The following is a 20,170-nucleotide window of genomic DNA, read 5'->3' on the forward strand; positions in this document are numbered from 1 at the left end:
TCTCCTGGTGAAATTGTTATGTAAATTTGTGTGTCATCCGCATAGCTATGGTAACTTATTTTGTTGTTTTTCATTATCTGAGCCAGTGGTAGCATGTAGATGTTAAAGAGAAGAGGCCCCAAGATGGAGCCTTGAGGTACCCCACATGTCATATTTGTCAACTCAGATGTGTATTTACCTATAGAAACAACGTTTTTTCTGTCCTTTAAGTAGGATTCAAATACATTTAGAACTGTTGATGAAAGTCCCACCCAGTTTTCCAGTCGGTCTAGTAATATGCTGTGGTCAACAGTGTCAAACGCAGCACTGAAATCTAATAATACTAACACTGAAGTTCTGCCACTGTCTGTGTTTAAGTGGATGTCATTGATGACCTTTACAAGAGCAGTCTCAGTGCTGTGGTTTGGACGAAAGCCTGACTGGAACACATCAAAACAGTTATTTAAATGCAAGAAGTTACTCAACTGTTGAAAAACAACTTTTTTTCTGTAATTGTTCATTACTGAAACGTCTAGATTATGCTTTTTTAAGAGACACATTCAAGCCCCCAGTGTTCATGTATCATTTCAATCTAAATTCTTCACTTTCTTCTTATACATTACATTTCAGCATAGCAGTTCAGCGTCAGTTTTTCAGCATAAAGCATTCCCACTAGCAATTTCTTCAGGAATTGTTTTCTCTAGTTTCAATTAGTATTCAAAGATTGTTTGCACTTTAAAGGACTCTGGTCTAAAAATTAACCGCGCTAATATAACTTATACACTGAAACCTCAAAACTACCAAACTACACTAGTATGGATCTTTTCTACTGACTGCGCAACAACATGTATGTTTTGGAAAAAAACCTGAGACTCACTGAGGGTCGTTGACTTTGTGATTCATAGAAGAGAATTGGTCTGACATTCACACACACACACGCACACAGCTGAGAGCAACCTGTGCTACTGCTCTCCATCATTTTCCATGGCAGGGTCACCTGAGGTTGCCCTCATTAGTGTTACCACCGGTCAAATTAGCGTTGATAACAGTTGGAGATGGGGTGGGTCGAAATTCTAGATTCATGACAGTGACCTTTGAACTTCACAATGCACCCCCCCTCTTTCACATGAGCAGAGAAAAAAACCTGCTCTTGTATTTGAAAAGCAAACTGCATACAGTAAGAGAAAGGACTTAAGGAGAAAGGTAAAGAGCCGACAGTCTAACATGCAAGTCAACAGATGTATTTAAACTAAGTAATGTAGCTTGACTTGAAGAAAGAAAAGTAATTCATGAAATTGTGTTTAAAGTCAGAATATGTTTTAAAGAAAAGTGTGTGTGTGTGTGTGTGTGTGTGTGTGTGTGTGTGTGTGTGTGTGTGTGTGTGTGTGTGTGTGTGTGTGTGTGTGTGTGTGTGTGTGTGTGTGTGTGTGTGTGTGTGTGTGTGTGTGTGTGTGTGTGTGTGTGTGTGTGTGTGTGTGTGTGTGTGTGTGTGTGTGTGTGTGTGTGTGTGTGTGTGTTGCAGAACCCAGCAGTTATTTGAAGTTACATAGTTTTTGTTGGAATTCCCAATGTCATCCACAAGTTTAGTGCGACTGTAGAGGAGCATATGGCTACCCAGTGCGTTAGAAATTTATATATACAGTCTATGGTTAGAAAGTGACGGAAAAGACAAAGCGTCTCTATGTGAGGAGGAGTTGGGAAACAAAACAGGTTGGTGCAGCTTTCATATGGAGAATAAATAAGGAGAAAGAAAGAGATTAAAACTGAATGTTAGACCGCAGCCACGAGAAATATCTGAGCGTGGTGTGAACTGCTCTGACTGCTGCAGCACTTTTTGCATCTTGAACTGATTTAACAAATATGGACAACAGAAAACATCTCAGTTATCCAAAACATCTAAAGCTAATTTGTTTTCTTCGTTATTTATGTTTAAATAACACTAGTGAATCATTGACTTCCAGTTTCTTTCTGACAACATAAATAAAAAAGTGTTAAGCATGTTGAGCCTCCATTGCATTCCTGTGTTTGGTGTGACAGAGTGGGTTAGGGGTATCCTATCTCTTTCTATTTCTGGTTATTCCAGCCAGACCCAGGGGAAGGGTTGGGGCGAGACTGCCTGACAACAAGACAAACAGTGATGAAAGATGGAAGCTGCAGTTGGAGGAGAAAAGGTGTGTGATCAGAGTATGGAAAGACCAAGAGTAACATTGTGATTTCCGAGTCAAAATATCATCAGATGAAAAACATGCTACAAAAACAATACAATCAGGAAGCTCCTATAGCTCAGCGACAAGCCGCCCTATACTCACAACTGACGCCTGTCAAAGGGCTGTGATTGGTTTATTATCTGAATGAGCTGAACTTCCTCTGGGGAACCAGAGAGCGTGATTTTTTTAGCGATAAACAAATTAGCTTAATCACTATATTTAATCCTGTGAAATGTAAGACAAAAAGAGGACAAAGCGGCAGGAAAAGTGAGGAGGCGCTGGGAAATGGCCTTGAGCCCAAAACGACTGGGACTACGAGGTCCCATGTGCTAATTCAGACTAGTGCACTTGAAACACTGTCATCAAGCTATTAGATCATTATCTATTTACCCTTACTTTTTCATTTGTTTTTAGTACAGAACAGAAACAGCTATAAGCAATGTGTATTTAGACAACATAAAGCCATCATGGCCGTGACTGGATTGATTTGTAAAAACACAAGTTGACGAACATTAAGCAGAAATATTTGTCACAAGTTGAAAAGGACATCGGCCACAGAATATTTAATAATGTACTAAGATTGATAATTTGGACAAAAACAAGCTAATGTAGATATTTTCGAAAAATAATTCCGACATGTGAGCCATTCCAAATATGTAATCTGTCTGGCTGAACCATTGATCCATATCAAAAATATTAGGCCTGTTATTAATTAATCGTATAGATCAGTGGTTCCCAACCTTTTTTCCCAAGAGCCCCCCCAAATGACTCCTGTTGGAAGTTGCTCCCCCCCCCCCCCCCCCACACACACAAGGGGGGGAGGGGGGGCACAAGAGCGGTAATTAAAGTTTAAAAGCCTAAAAAATGCTACAACTACTGTCACAAACTGGATGAATATGAAGTATTTTGTTAAAGGAGGATGAAAGCGTAATTAAGGAGCACTATTGGAGTGACTTTGATGGTTATTAGGATTAATTCATTTGGATGCCCGCTGAATGAAGAAATTAAAGGACGGCGCGGAAGTGGAAACAATTCGCAAAGGGTTGTAACTGTTTAAAACACATGCTCAAAGTAAGCCGGATTTTGCCGATGTGTTTATGTGGATTCAAAAGTCGTAAATAATCTACAAAATGGAGGAGACCGATCTGATCGGAGCAACTGTGACAAATAATCCAACTGAAACCGGCATGGACAATGACTATGTTTTAAAAATGCGCTTATCCAGAAAAGCCTGGTTTGGACACTTTACGGGAAGAAGAAACATTTCTATTAAAGAAAGAATTATAAATGTCTGTCTTTTTATGCCTTTAATAGCTACTAACTTGAATTTTTATTCAAATTAATTAATCAATTATTTTATTGTAATGTAGAGACAGACAAGGCTTTTAGTGACAATCATGTATTGCGTTACAATTATATGTAAACATCTTTGGCGCCCCCCCAGGTTGGGAACCACTGTTCGATTATTTATATGATTATCTATATACTATCGATAATCATATAAATAATTGGTGTTTCTAATGGAAACATGTGCTTAACGGTGCTTAATTGTGATTGGCTGATTAGAAAGCCTTCACTTTGTAGAGTTCCGTCAATAGAAGGGAGCTGTAGTTGATGATCAACCCAGGGTCGATACAGTGAGAGCTGTTGAAAAGAGAGCAGGGCCACGCAGGGCCACGCAGGGCCACGCAGGGCCACGCAGGGCCACGCAGGGCCACGCAGGGCCACGCAGGGTCACGCAGGGTCACGCAGTGACTCGTGTTGACGACGGCGGGTCGTACTTACGCTCTGAGGGGACGACAGGCAGAGGGGAGCGACCAGCAGCAGGACGAAGGTCAGGGCCTGGCACAGAGTCAGCTTCCTGCAGACAGAGAGAGAAACACAATGTCAGTCAGTGGGGGGCATCACCCTCGCTGTTTTACAGATCATATATACAAGATGCACAAACACAGAAGCAGAGGTGGGAAGTAGTGGAGTACAAATCCATGTAATGATGTATCAATAATTTCCTGGTCTTCTCTAAAGAAGAGGGACCAATGAGAACTTTGTCATTTTGCCGTTGTTCAGCATCGAAACATTCATTAGCTAACAATGACATTATTGTTCTATTAATATAAAGTGAGGTCAGTTACTCTTTAAAACAGTTGGTAGTTATGGGTACTTTTTACTTAAAGGTCACCTATTATGCAAAATCCACTTTTTCATGTCTTTTATACATAAACTGTGTAAAGAGATTCTGAAAGTTTCAGGAAAAAATATTCGCTCACTTTTTGTCCTGATCCATTTATATAACCCCCCCCCCTTATCACCTGAATCTCCTCCTAGAGCTCCATTGTGTTCTTTTTAACCAAATATCTGTCAGAGGGGCGTGGGGAGGGGCTCCTTATTTTCATCTAAAGTAACAGACAGAGAATCAGCACTTTTGAAACAGGGCTGAAACAGAGAGGATTATGGGATGCTACAATGATCTGTTTGGTGTTTGGAGCCAAACACTTCAGAGCCATGTTTTGTATATAGCTGAGACCTATAATAAATGTATGAAAAATAGTATAATAGAGGTCTTCAGGTCATTCAAAATATACACAAATAAGTTTCCACACTGCTGCGGACCCCTGGGGCAGGAGCCAAGGTCAGGAATGCCCCCCCCCATCCAGCATTAATTCCCCCCTTCCACCCCAACAGTGGCTTAACTCATACACAGCCGGAGAGGAAGGGACCGCCTGCCTGACTGAACGCACCCCCTACCTCAGCCCTGATCAAAAATAAATTATGATTATGCTAAGATTATGTCACTATGTTGTATCTTTCTTGCTTCATATGCTATTTAAAAAATATTTTGAACTGTTTTTTAAATGAGAGAGTTCGCTCCAATCAGTGGGCAGTCCTTGGTTTTGGTTTGACTGTTTTCAACATGGCGGCTGGGTCCCAAACTTTCTCAGAAACTTAGATTAAGTTTGGAAAATAAAGTTGACTCCAATGACTCTATTATAACTAAACCACCAACAAGAGGGTGTTAAAGGGTGGATTTATGCACTTAGGTACACTCACTAAATGTGTCCAATCACATTGTGTCTCTGTGTTTAGTTTGCACCATGATAGTTTCCTTAATGTAACCTTGTACAATCTGTACCAGTGAAGTAAATATAGTAGGCGTTTTTGACAGCTGGCACATCCAGAGATCTGTATAGCACTAAAACAAAGAATGTGAGTTGCCTTGATCTTATTTAGGAAATGATACTGACATTTTAGATTAGCCTGGGACATTCCTGAATTGCCTCATACATGATTGACGACCACACTGGGTTAATTTTGAGACCATAAGAAGGATATTTTAGTAAAAAAATAAATGAGTCAAAAAGCAACTATAGGCAACAGTACCAAGCCACTTCTGAGGTGCTTCCAGATAAGACCTCTGACTCTTGCGTTAAGTGTCTGTTGTGTCTGTTCTAACAGCTGCCTCCTTCTTTCACCTCCGGGCTAACACACTTTTGATTCTCCGTCTTTTTCTCCCTCTGATTCATCAAAAAGCACCTTTCCTGAGAAGTGTTGGTAATTCCTGGAAAGCCCTTGATTGCTTCCTGGCACTGCTGACAGCCGCAGTGTGTCACACTTTTAACGGTCTGTTTGTGATGAAGCATGTCATGTCTATTAAGACAAGAAAATATCGAAGACTGGTTGCATTTAGCAACTTCATCTTTTCTTTCTTTTTCCCCCTGACCCTTTCTGCCACCTTCTCCATCAGCTTCCAGACTGTCTGTCATTTATCTCTTTCTGTTCTTTCTCTTTTATCTGCCCTGGGCCGTAAACATAGAGCTGCTTCAGAGCTTTTGGCTACGTCCCAGGTCAGTAGTGGCCCTGTCCAATTAAACGATACATATCTCCCCCACACTTGGCTGAGCGGCCCTTCCCTTCAGCGACCTTGGCTCCAAGCCTGGCCTTACATGGGGGAATTCATATCAGGGAACAAGGAAGGTCAGACTGACCAAAAAAGGGTATTGGCCTCGTAAATCAAGATGGATGTAAGAGGTTTTATCACAAAGACTTTATTTTACTTCCTGCATCTCAGCTGGATGTCGAAATGGAAAATGTAGTTGTCTTACCTCCTGACCCCTGACCATTTTCAAAAGCAGCCTATCGTGTATTAAATATCTGGGAACATTTATATTACAGGGAACAACTTGTATGAGAAAATAATTAAGTGTATCACCAGACTAGATGTTTAGTCAGATGGTTCATTTTCTAATTACGCTGGAGTAAATGAAAAACAATGGTAATTCAGTTGTTATGTCAAACTAAAACCATATATTTTTTAGAAAATGTCCCTGATGATAAAGGAAGGTGAAACAGTTTTACACCACAAATGCATTCCAATTATCTACTTGATAGTTGAGCAATGCTGTTTTTATCCGTTTTTTTTTGTAGGTAACACATCATGTAGTCACTTCCACCAATGAAAAATGTGTTTTAAAAATGTGGATAAACCCATCACAACAGACGGACACAGTAAAAACAGCTGGTGAACATGGTACATTTAGCAGCTAAAGAGACAAATAGGCCATTTGGAGTTGGTGGAGCTAAAATGGATTACATTTAGGACTTTTATTTGTCGAGTGGACAGACAGATGCCTCCAAGTGAAGTGTTGATCAGTATCTTCTATAGAATATATATCAAATGTAAAAAGAATAATACTGATAATATGTCATTGTTGTTTTTACAGCTATTTTAACTTTATACTTATTTTGATAAAACAAAAATATGAACGTTTGGTGATGCATCCATGCACAAAAGTCCTGTTATTATTTTTGTTTTAGACATCAATGTTGATGAGCAGTGTGGAGATATCATGAAAAAAAGTGATACAAAAGAAGGACCTTGAATAAAGCAATCCGCACAGATGAAGTCATTTCTCTCACTTTCACTTGATCTTTGGCTTCAGTGTTTGAACATGAAAAGACAGCAGCCCCGGTCACTGCAGGTTGGCCCCTTCTCCACAGGGGCCCTTACAGGGGGCACAGGGGTCAGTCCGCCTCCTCCTGCACTCATTAAGGCTATAGCAGCACATTAGTGAAAAGCCCCCGGCAAGGGAGGGGGAAATGGCTCTAATCAATATGAGACTACTTGTTTGTTTTCACAGACATTAGTCTGAGGAGTAAGAAAAAACCCACAGGCCCCACCCAACACCAACAACGCTGGACTGCTCTTATCATTAAACAAATAATTAGAAGGCAAGCCAATTCGCTTTTTTCTGAACTTGGCGGTACAGAAAATAGAAAGATTGATCCTTTGTTTATAATTTTCAATTAATAAATGATCGATCATTTATGAATATATATTTACTAAATACTTTTTTTCAGTTATTTTCCTGTTCTGTTTTATCATTTTCTACATTTTGATTAATCGGGGGAAAAAACGATATAAACAATTTGTAAACTTTGTCTGATTCCAGCTACTAAAATGTCATTTGTTTTTATTCTGCTAAGTATTGATTACTTGATTACTTTTACATTTAACTGTCAAAGCAGTGGGTATTGTCCACAGTAGATGACCATTACATGTATGTATGATCTGTATGTGTAATGTGTATTTGTAAAGCGCTTTGAGAGTCATTGATAAAGCGCTATAATAAATATAAGGATTATTATTATATTATTATAAAGCGAGATATTGGCAACAAAAGATTGGGCTCTGGGAACTGTCGATTGGCAATTTCCACAATTTGCTGACATCTTTATTAGCTGACAATATAAAAGCGACAACACACACACACACACACACACACACACACACACACACACACACACACACACACACACACACACACACACACACACACACACACACACACACACACACACACACACACACACACACACACACAACTCAATATACCATAATAAAAATTACAATAAATCACAATTATTCGTGAGAACAAATTTGTGAATTGAAAAGAAAGGATAAGAATTATTTAATGCTGATTTTTTTAAATGTTTCTTTAAACAATTTGGCTGTCTTCCTAAATGAACTGCTCCAAAGTGATGCATTAATTGCCCATCAATCCAATGAATACATACACATTGTGTATTTATATTTTATAAAGATTTTCTGGGGCCCAATTGAGCTTTTAAAAAAAAATGTAAACGTAAGTTAGACGTATAAGATTGGCAACTTTGGTCAACACTAAAAAACTATGGTTGTGGTATAACCAAAGTCCAACATGAAGATCCACACTAAAATTCCCTTCATTGACACTTGTACAAAGTGCGATAGTCAAGAAAAGTGTTTGTTGCCACCCAGCCTCAGAGAAAGAGGTACAAAATAAATCTCCCCAACCTCATTGATAATTCCTCTAACGACTGAACTCACAAACCTTTGCTTGAACACACCCTGACAGACAGGTAGCCCTTACCTTCCCACCCTGCATAAATAAATAACAGCTCCACGATGTTATCTAGCAATTAGATGGAGGCTATTAGTGTGCACAGGTTGAGAGTGCATTGCAGGTGAGAATGTGTCCTTTGACCTGGTTTGAATCAAGTCAACACAGGAGACACCTGACTGAGGATCTCTGCTCCTTCAGTTTCTTTGTGTGGGATCTAAGTGCTTCTGTATGGTGCCCTTTCCTTTTTACAATTGTCTGCACACCCACTAAGTTTGTAAAAGCAATACGTCTTCCAACCAGGGGCCGGTCTTAACCTTTGACCCCCCTGGAGATTTAGCTGTGACCCGCCCAGTGTTTGGGCGAGCCTGGTGGAGGGTCTGAGGGTTATATGGAGCACGCTGCATGAATGAATTGACACAACCCTTAACAGATGTTCAGGGAGGAGGCTCTGTGGTCAGCTCTGAGCCCGCGACCTGGTTTGACTATGAATGAGGCGGCAACAATCGGATCCTCAGTGGCCTCGGTCAGCACGCATTGACAAAATGAGACTCTTTGAACACAAGTGGAGGGTCTTTGTGTCTCAGCAGATGTTTCGCTTAAAGAGACATTGTGAACCATTTAAGCGAAAATAAATCAAATAGTTTACCAATGTTTATGTGGACTTATAAAAGTAAATCCTCTTTTTACATGATTTGTCTTTCTGCAAATGTCCAGCAAGTTTTGGTAATGTTTTCTACAAAGTGGCAAATTTACGTGAAACAGATTACTACAGAATCTTAACCAACATTTAGCTGATTGACAAATGAGTCAAAGTTTGGTTGAAGTCGTAATGGCGTCGTCACATGACAAATAAGTAAACGTTTAAGTAAAAATAACTATGGAAGAGCAAAGTGTTGTGACAATTAGTTCAATGTTCACGTTGAGAGGTCTTACTTTTAGTACAGAAGTTAAGTATGAATAAATTCTGGTTACACACGAGACACAAGCAATCAGTGGCGGTTCTAGACCAATTTGACTGGGGGGGCCACTGGGGGGCCAGTTATTTTCTGAGGGGGGCACAATAAATGCAGGACGAAAAAGAGAACTAGACAGTATGAAGTAATTGCGCATAAGAAAACAATGCAATACAGTTATTGGTATTTGTTTCAGTACACTTATTTATTTCAGATTAGTGCTGCGTACCTGGACTCACATTCAGGTTCAGGTCCGGACTCAAGTCCAGAGGTTCAGGTTCAGGTCCGGACTTATAAGTCCGGACCTGAACCCATGGCTTGTGTCAAGTTGTGTGACTAAAGTGAACTTATTGTTAGCTAATTATCAATTGAAAATTAACTCATAATCAACTCAAATTCAAACTCGTTAGGTTTATTGTGCTCCCTTCCAACTTGTGTCTACATTTCTCTACAAAGTACAAATGTAAAAAAAACACGTTTTGCCACTTAGTCTACAAATGACTTATGACAGCAACTACAGTGAACTACTACAAAGTTCAAACATTTATTTCATTTACCAAACTAAAGTAACCAAACAGTCCCTGAGCTGACTGAGCCTAAATCCCTAAAACGTTGCTGAAAGGTAGAGTGTAGAGTAGACTATACGCATTACACTGTTACACACCTACTATACAGTATAGGCGACACTGTAGTGACTGACTGTACAGTCAGAGTGTACTGTACTGTCTGTACACCATGTCTTTTCTACAACTCTACATGTGTACATTATACAGTACATACTACATACATAGTGATGTACATACTGTTAGAAATTAAAATCAATGTTGATATGGCGTAATTTTGAATTAAATACACTATTTAATTTAAATCAATTTTATTCTGAAAAAAACGGAAGTTCACACTATTAACTTAATACTTTTATTCTGAAAATTATTCACTTCCGGTTAGCATTAGCATGTGGCGAAATGTTACGTTTTCAAATCGTGAATCGAAGGTGAAATGACATGTGATGTTGTACACTGAGCACACTGGGATTAGCAGTCATTTATTGACGCTGAATAACGTTTATCAGGGAATGTTTAAATAACCACAGACACCAGAATATACGTAAGTGGTAGTTTTTTTGCGAGTCCAAGTACCGGTTCCCGACGTTCCGGTTTTAACCGGACTTGAACCGAAACTTTTTACAAGTCCAGTACCGGTTCGGCGTACTGGTACGCAGCACTATTTCAGATAGATCTTATAGTTATTACTGTTAGCTTCAGCTTAAGTTATAGTGCAATGTTTGCACTAACACCATATTTATATAAAAATAAAGGCAATGAACAGTTACATCTCTACTTTACATAAGGGTGTCTGCACAATCTTACATTACAGCAACAAAATCCTGCGGTTTTTGGCAAACCGAGTACCAGAAAATATACATTTAAAAAAAAAAAAACTTGTCATTGTTAGGGGGGCCACAGGGGGGTCAGAGGTCAGTGTTAGGGGGCACTGCCCCCCTGCCCCCCCCCCCCCCCCCCCCCTAGAACCGCCCCTGCAAGCAATAGTCCCATAGGAAAAAGTCTTATGTACTGGACCCTCCCATCCACCCCATCCTACTCCCACTCGGACTCCTCTTCAAGCTCTCTGCTTTTCAGTTCCGTGGATTACAAACGATATATATTTGAATTACAATGTAATTATCTTTCCTAGCCTTTAGCTACAAACAGCTTGGGACCAAACACCCCAAGTGTTCCAGTAAATGACTAAACAATAGACAGACAGACAGTCTTTTTGTTGATGTTGTTGTTGCCCAAAAGACTAGACTCAGTCTCTTGCTCAACTTTGGTCCCTTCCCTTCACTGCGCTTCGCTGCACTTAACTCGCTCCTTCCACGACAGGGAGAACAAACTTGGTACATTGTCATACCTCAGGGATTATGGGATTATCTTTTCACAGCCACTTTGACTGAGGCAGAGCCTTTCAGGTCATCTACAGTCATGGTAGCAGCATGGGAAACATGCAGAGAAGCACGCAAGCAATATTGTGACCAAAATGACAGAAAAACATCATGAACAATAAGCATAAACGCCAAAATCTTGAACAATAAAGAGCAAATGCATCACTTCCAGCTAGCGCATGTCAACAATGAAGCCTGATAAATGAACTCCTCGTCAACCTCTTTGCCCAGACATTATAATAAGCATACATTCTCCATCTTTTTGATAATTATAGTTAAAGAAACACTAATGAACCAGTAGCAGTAGCATCTTGAATTGTTTCCTTTGTGTAGCTGCATGGGGCAGTACTCTTGACCAGTATGTAGGTAAATTAGAGTAATCTTTGTGTAAAACACAAATAACCTCAAAGTACAATGTTGTACCCAAAATGACAAAACTGCACAATATTTCAACAAGCACACCTTAAAGAAAATAGTGTAATCCAGCACTTTTGCTTTTTATTAGACAATTAAGTGGCCGACAATTAGGGCACTTGGACAAGCACAAGCTAAAGCCTGGACTTGAAATCTGATAAAAGTTTCAGCAGTTACAATCAGTTTGCTTTCAAATTCATGCTCATTTCGGATGAATTCAGCAAATATGCAAACACGTTTTTTAGAGAAGAAACAATGAGGTATTTAGTAATTGTCCATGTGGCTGATGGAAATTGTAGTACTTAGAGCAACACAATACCAAGTGACTGAACCTTATGACCCGGTTCAATCTGTGACAGTACATCTGTAGAAAATTGTCTTTTCAGTACAAAAATGTACCACCTGAAAAAAATCTGAAAGCTGGGTTAACCTTTTGGCATGTTTGATATAAAAATCCAATTAGTTTACGAAAAGTCACTTTGAATATACTGATCCTTCTCTTGCGCTCTACATCTACAGTGAAGAATAGCATTGAAATTCCAGCCTGCAGGAAAGAGTGACATCATAGCATGTAGCACCACATGATGGCGCTTTTCCACTGCAGCATGTAGCACGGTTTAAGCGGGCCGGGCTTTTTTTTGCTTTTCCACTAGGGGTTGTTTCCGGCTCAGGGCTACTTTTTCACCTTTTTTCTGGCCCTCCAAAATTGAGGTTCTTACCGGGCCAACAACCGGGCTGAATATGCTAAACTAGTGAAGTAAACACTCTCGACTACTGAATGGTCAGAGAGAATCGCTGGCAAGGGGGCTACAACTACAACAAAATGAATATATTTTACCGTGATTTAATTGTAATACACGTTTCAAAATGATGCCGAAGTAACAACATACTGATACTGGTTAGTAGAAACTATGAATTAATGCTTTGACAAGTCTGCAGACAGACGGCAGGCGAAAAACCTATTTAAATGCGTGTTTTCTGAATGGAGATCGGATCGATCAGGCTAAGCTAACACTGTATATGCTCCGTCCACACTGACAACAACGGCCTACAGACATAAATAAACCAGCGACTGTATTCACCATGACACAGACAGTTTGTGGTTTGTACTTGTTTAACTTTTGTCTAGTTTCTGAACAGATATGAGGAGCTGTGAGCTCTGATTGCTAACAGCTAACGGCTGATGTTTGGTTTTGTGGTTCGCATTGAACATGACGTCACGGCAGTTTTACACAGCATTGCTCCGCCCGCCGAACAGCCGATCACCCTGCCTACACTGTGTTACTATAGTAACTACCCCAGTTACTAAACTGTAATGGAAACTGTAAGTAATTCTTGAACCCTGAGAGCAGGAGACACTGAAAAGTGTCAAGGGAAGCTTATAAAAGTTAACAGCATTTCATTACACTAAAGATGCTGTGATATACAAATGAAATTTGCGAGTGGAGGAGCTCTCCCCATGCGTCCGGTCAGCCGAGGTCAGGGAGAAAAAGAGGTCGATTCTTGGCTTGCTCTTCCTGTTGTCATCTGAGGTCTTCTCCTATTGGCCGGCGTCGTCGGGGGGGCGGGTCCAATGCAATTCCTGCCTTTTTCTGTTGCTAAATTACATCATTCTGGTGTCTGTGGTTATTTAAACATTCCCTAATAAAAGTGATTTCAGCGTCAATAAATGAGTGTTAAACCCAGTGTGTTTAGGGTACAACACCACGTCATTTCACCTTCAATTCACGGTTTGAAAACGTAGCATTTCACCACATGCTAATGCTAACCGGAAATGACGAAATGCACTAGCGGAAAGCCGGAAGTAGTGTGAATATTCGGTTTTTAGACATTTAAATTACGCCATATCAACATTGATTATCATTTCTAACAAAACGCAGCTTAAAGTGAGCCTGGCTTACCAAGGCCAAACTAAGATGTGCTAAGCCGTGCTCGGTCCTGCAGTGGAAAAGCGCCTGTAGAGTCCTCGTTTTGAAGCTATTTACTCAGTGTTCCATGGTAAACTGATTAAATCAGCTCAGGGGCTGATGGGCTCAGCCTCTTCCTAAATAAACGTTCCTCCAAAGTGTTATCAGAGACAGAAATGCCAAATCTTTCCCTTGCCATCGTCTGTTCTGCAGACCAGTCAGGCTGACAGACAGCGTACATATGTATTCCAACACATGCAGCTGCAGCCCATAAAAAGGAATATCACACTTTTACATCTTAGGTGTAGAGTGCAGGAATGTCAGCTTGTATTCTTTCCGTTAAGAGGAGTAATCCACAAGATAGAGGTAAACACATGGTCAGGGTGAATTTAGGGTTTTAACATATTTTTTAAAACTTCAGTTTAAGTACAGATCCAGACCTTCTGCAGTCCTCCCATGTTTGTGTTTTGTAGCAGGGATGGGATTAGATCAAATATGAGCAGGGTATTTATAGCTGGTGACATTTGGGAGATAAAGTGGGAGCAGGATGGGTGGAATGTAGAGCCAGGAGTCGTAATATCACAGATACTGTATGGCAGGAGGATTACCTCACCCGCTGGCAGGAAGCAGCTCACAGCAGAATGGATTTGACTTCTGCCCCCAGAGAAACCTTCACACACCACAGGCCACCAGAGGATTATCCAAACTGCTCCAAGTCAAGTTTGGAGTCAAATAATGCATATAGGGCTGTCTTCAACCAAATACATTATTTGTCAACAAACTCTCACACAATGTTATCAATTTAAGGATTGCTTGTTTAATTCAGAGACTGGTAAAACTGAGTTTCTCCACAAAGAATGAAGCAAAAGCAACCACTTAAATCTTGTGGTAATCAAAGCTCTTCTTGGAAGTGATTTGAACAAGACAGAACGACTTAACGACCAAAACAACCAATTAGTCGATTAATCAAGAGGGGCAGCCCAATATGACATGTTACAAATGTCACTCTAACTTTTTACAACCGACCACAGGCCTGCAGTTCTTTAGATTAAATTAACTATAAAACAAACAGCTTCCAATCTGGAAAAAAACTCATCTGTCCCTGGAATGTATCACCTCCAATCCTGCACTGAAGTGCAACAAAATGTTCAAGGCTTTGCAGCTCCTTGCAAGAAAAAAACTCAAAGTAAATATTTAAAGCCACAACATATTTCCCCCCTAAAATTCAACTCACAGTACAAACAGTAAAAAAGGAAAAACCAACATGTCTCTGGAATGTATCACCTCCCATCAAAGCTGAACTCCTCTCTTATAAATCACCATCACTCACATCTCATGCGATCCTTTGCGCAGGCAGCCAACAACTAGCCTACAGTGTCTTACCTCTTCAATAGTGAGGACATATTAGATCCGTTTGGAGTGGTTTAAGGTCTGTGACATTCGTTGTCAGGTGCAGTTTTGATTCCGCATCATGGTGTGAAACGTCGCGGCTCAGATGCGCTGTGCATCCCAGCTGCAGGCTGCGACTCACGGATTTCAGAAGCAACACCATCCATATCCCACTGTCTCGTGGAGATTATTACGCTTTTGCTTTTTTTTTCCAAAGAGAAACTTTGAAATAACTTTGTTTCTTCAGCTGCAAAGCTTGTCCATCCAAACAGCTGTTAGTTCCCAAAACCCATCAGATCAGTTTTGTCTTTCGGGACACGCAGAAAAAAAAGCATTGCGCATCTTCTGCTGAAGGTGCACTTACGTTTTCTCTGGCACTAAGTTCCTGTTTCTTCTTTAGGACAGTTTTAATTCACATGGGTACTGCACGTTATTCCATTAATTGTGTCCTTGGAGAGTGTGTCGCCTTTACGCCCCAGCAGGTGATCTCAGTTTTACCCAGTCCTGCACCGGACTACTTTCTCCGCAGTTAGCTCCAGCGGCTGCTTCTTCCTCTCAGTCCAACCAGGTCTAATGTGTGGCGGAAAAAGCCAGATAAAGAGCGCAGAGAGACAACAGCAGTGCTCCACCAGTCCACCGTCACTGGCTGTGTGAGCGAAGTGCTTTTGTGTGTGTGTGTGTGTGTGTGTGTGTGTGTGTGTGTGTGTGTGTGTGTGTGTGTGTGTGTGTGTGTGTGTGTGTGTGTGTGTGTGTGTGTGTGTGTGCGTGTGTGCGTGCGTGCGTGCGTGCGTGCGTGTGCGTGTGTGTGTGTCTCACGCTCTTTCTCTCTCTCTTTCCCTCTCTCTCTCCACCTGAGCATTGCATTATTTCAGTGAACACGCCCCTCTCCTCCAATCACAGCCCAGCAGCTACTCCAAAGTTAAAGGTGACACAACGTCGACATCATGAAAGTGAAGAGATTAAAGTCCAAATTCTGACTTTTTGCTCAGAACAAAAATAACAACAGCTTTTGGTCAGATTTCAAATAATTGTTCACATGTGGCCCTAATCCTCTTTCTTAGTATAGAATGGTAAATCCATTAATAATCTAAATATCCCTTAATATTCAGGATTCAAAATGGTGTGTTGCCCTTCACAGTCTGCGCATTTTAGTTGAATTGAACACAGGTCTAAACGTTGATGTATCACCTATTTGAATATACTAGTATGCAAGGGTGTAACTTTGGTTTGAGAAGTGGGGGGGGACACAACACAGGGGGTCCTCCGCAATGAAACATTGTGCTCGATTTAATTCCATTTCCTGCCTTTCTACAAATATATTAGGGACTATGATGTTAACTAATCCAAGAAAAATGTGTAGTGTAATGAGTGTGCAAATGTATCTAGTATCCTCTCCATGTGAGCCTGTTTTATTTGTGATGACCTCACATCCCCTTGGGGGGGGTTAAGGAAGTTGTCAAGGACGTTGTACGTCATTACACCGAACACGTAAACACTCCTGCTAAGTGTGTTTGCCCTGTTCTGCTTGAAAGTAAGTACCTGCCTCCTGCAAACTGCTAAAACAAATGCTTCAACTTGTACAATTTTGAATCTGTATTTTTGAATATCGATCTTAAGTTGGCGTGACATTGAAGTCGCGCGACTCTGCTGTAGTTCGTTTATAGCATAACGTATAGCATATAGCAAAAATTATAAAAGTAGGGTAGACATGTGGCTGAACAAAACGTGCATTTATCAGGTTCATTTTCCACAGACCTTATTTTGAGCTGTTTTCCAAAATCCTATGGAGAAATTCCGTTGCTTTTTTGTCGAGCGAACCCGAGCGCAGCTTACTTCCGGGTAAATACGTCATCCCTGCACCAACCAAGTGCTGATTCTGGGTCCATAGCTTTAAATGTAGCCAAGCTGCTGCTGGCCACGCCCCTTTGGCGCATGCATGAGTTCTCCTCTGTGAAGAGAGAGGTTTCTACCCAGATTCTCAGCTAAATGCTGCCGTAATTAAACGCCATATTATGTTCCATCCACATCAAGGATTATTTCTGAAACAGTATGGAGCTCAAATGCTTTTTTATCACAAGGTGGGTGAGTAGGCCTACCTTTGTATATCCTGCTTTTTTTACACATTCTCTCTCCAGTACAGCGGTCTGAGTGTTAGCGATGCTTGCTAATGTAAACAAAGACCATATTACTTCCAAAACACGTCGCGCATTGTTTCTGATAGCGACGTTTCTGATAGGGCCGTGGGTGTAAAGCCAGCTCACATTTGAGTAATGTCGACATGACCGCAGCAAATCAGCTCCGTTGTACCTCCGTTTTTAGAGATCTGAGTATGCCTAAGGAGGAAAAGAGAGTGGGTTGTATTTTCTGACACTCGTTACACACCTGGGACACATAATGTATAAAAGACATCAAAAAGTGCATTTTGCACAATAGGTGACCTTTAAATCACGTAAGCAAAGTAGCCTACCTATATTTCAGATTAAGCAATGATCTTTTTCTCAACCAAACCAATAGTTGTTTTTCTTTTAATATACAACATTAACCTTTGAAATTGCAACAGTAATCTGTGAGGAAATGCATTATCTTCTAAACATAATTGAGGATGCAGTTTAATTGTAAAGGAATGTCATTTTGTAGGAGCGTGAGTCCAAATAGTTAACTGTGACCTAAGTGTTGGTCTCCTATCACATAATAATAGTGTAGTATACCTACAGCAACTTAGTGCTTATACACGTGTGTTAGGGCTTTTACAGCTTCAGTGAAGGTTCTGTGTGTGACTTTGAACTTTCACACATCTCAGGCTTTTTGTCTCTTTATCTTTATGTGTTCTGCTCTGCTCCCCACATCCCGTCACACTCTCCTCACCTCCTGCACGGTGACAGCTTGAAATAGATAAACCCCATCTACATGTCAGGACACCTTTCTATGTTAATCACTCCATACCAGCCTTCCTTTTTACAAAAGAGCGTCTTCAATTTCCTCTTTTTGGTTCCTGTCTACCCATCATGCATCACTTTTGTTTTGAGCTTTACGTTTGAAATAGCATGTCCCCTTTTAGCAGGTTTTGTTCAACAGTCCAAGCACATCTTGATGTATGAAGCAGGAGCAGGTCATCTCCAGTTTCCTACATGGCTCCTACCGCAGTATTATGGGTAACTCGGCAGGGATGAGGCAACCACATGGCCTTTCTTTGAACTCAGACCACCACCTCCACCTAGTCCTGTCACAAAGGCGGAGATTAATCTCAGCCATGCTACAACTTCAACACGAAACCTTGAACTATCACCTGGAGCTGTGCAGATATTACAGAGGGAGCAGGACAACATTTCATTCTGCACCCAGAGCTGCGGGGATGTCAGCAGTTACTCTGTGATCTCCACTGTCAGTATCCGTTACTTCTCGGCTTGTTTTGGACAACATGGGGTCATGTCGCCAGGGTAAATATTATGCAGTATCAGATCACTCACCAGTACACAGGATGGGATGTTGCAGTCATCTGAAGCCAAAGGAAGGATTTACTAACCAACACATGAAGACTTGCAGACAACATGAGCCTGCAGCGCCATAAATCTACATCAGACAGGCAGCATCACTCAGCAGAGTGTGGTTAGAGGATGTTTGTCACTCCGGTTGTCCAGTGGTCTCGTCTCCTTAAAAACACATTTGTTTGGGCTAATTATAAGGTTACAGACAGGACTAGATTGATTACGTTTTTGCAGCTTGACATGAAGGTAAATGTGTTCATATTAAACCATATCTTTAACAAAGAAGATGGCATAATTTATCATAAATCTCATAAAACAAAAAACATTGTCTCAGCCCTGCCCCTGTGGCGCTCCAAGCCCATTAGTTCACACTGAACACAGAAATCTATCACTTATACATGGTTTCACTAAAAAATCACTGTAGGTTTATCAAACAAACTCGATACAATTATGTATTTTTTGGGGACTTTTTTTTAAATGGCGGTCTTTCAGTTCTGTAGCGAGTATTTAAGGCAACAAGTCTGATGTTTGTTTATGGTTTTAGAGAAGATTTAGCCAAGTATTTCTCTAGTGTGATTCTACCCTGGCTGCACCGATTTTAAATATTTAACCTGTTCAATATCTACGCTCAGATATCTATATCTATATCTATAGATATAGATGTGAGTGGGAAAATCTGAGGACAGCCCAACACACTGTCGGGATCAGACGCAGAGGCAAAAATGAGTATCCAACAATCTCAAGAGGTTTTACTGCAAAGTTAAGTCTTTTTTATTATGACATTCTGTCTTTGTTCTCAGCAAGGACACCATGAAGTGGAATTGCATGGTAATTTTGAAGGGGAATGTACATGTCAGGTCTAGCTGTAGCATTTTATGAGAGTCCATGCAGTAAGACAAGGGTTGGAAATGATTATAAATGCATATAAGATTGGTAATGCATTGTTTTAAGTTGTCTCTCAGGTCTTAACTTTTATAGCAAATGTTTCCGCCAGCAGTGAGTGTCTCCTCTGTGTGTACATATATATATATATATATATATATATATATATATATAATGATTAGTTAAGTGCTCCCGGGACTCTGTGCTTGTCTTGGCTTGTAGACACATTTTCCTCATCCCTCCCTATAGCTCCATCTGTACTGAGCACGCCTCACTGTTTAGTCCTCCTTGTGGTTACAGAGGAACAGATAGCCAAGTGTTTACAGCGATCATCACATTCATGCACGTATGCTCTCTCTTTCTGTGCGTCTGTTTGTGCATTTGGCTTCAGTCTGCGGCTCTGTAATAAGAGTCTTCGGAGTTGAAGAGGTACTTTACTACTCCTCAAAGACATTAGTGGGGGGTGGGGAAGAGTTGGTGTGTTACACCCCCTGTCCTACTCCGCCCCCCTCTCTTTCAGGTTTTTACTGATCTTGGCAGCCTGCCAGTATGAATGGTGAAACTTGATGGCTGGACTGGGTTTCAAACAGCAGCACTGATGAAAGACTGCCGGTGGGGGTGTGAAAAATCAT

The 20,170-nt window shown here is 40.7% G+C and overlaps 1 protein-coding gene across 1 annotated transcript in view; it reads right to left on the reverse strand.

Moving 5' to 3' along the window:
• The window catches only part of adamtsl5 (ADAMTS like 5), a 34,072-nt gene extending 18,142 nt beyond the window's left edge, over positions 1 to 15,930 (reverse strand). The window contains exons 1-2 of the mRNA XM_034109367.2: positions 15,166 to 15,930; positions 3,972 to 4,047 (exon numbers count right to left, since the gene is read on the reverse strand). Coding sequence (XP_033965258.1) covers positions 3,972 to 4,047; positions 15,166 to 15,185 — 96 coding nt within the window. The 5' untranslated portion in view covers positions 15,186 to 15,930. The remainder of the gene's footprint in view (positions 1 to 3,971; positions 4,048 to 15,165) is intronic.
• Positions 15,931 to 20,170: the final 4,240 nt, after the last annotated feature.

This window comes from Pseudochaenichthys georgianus, chromosome 3 (assembly GCF_902827115.2).
Source record: "Pseudochaenichthys georgianus chromosome 3, fPseGeo1.2, whole genome shotgun sequence".
Classification (NCBI taxonomy): Eukaryota; Metazoa; Chordata; class Actinopteri; order Perciformes; family Channichthyidae; genus Pseudochaenichthys; species Pseudochaenichthys georgianus.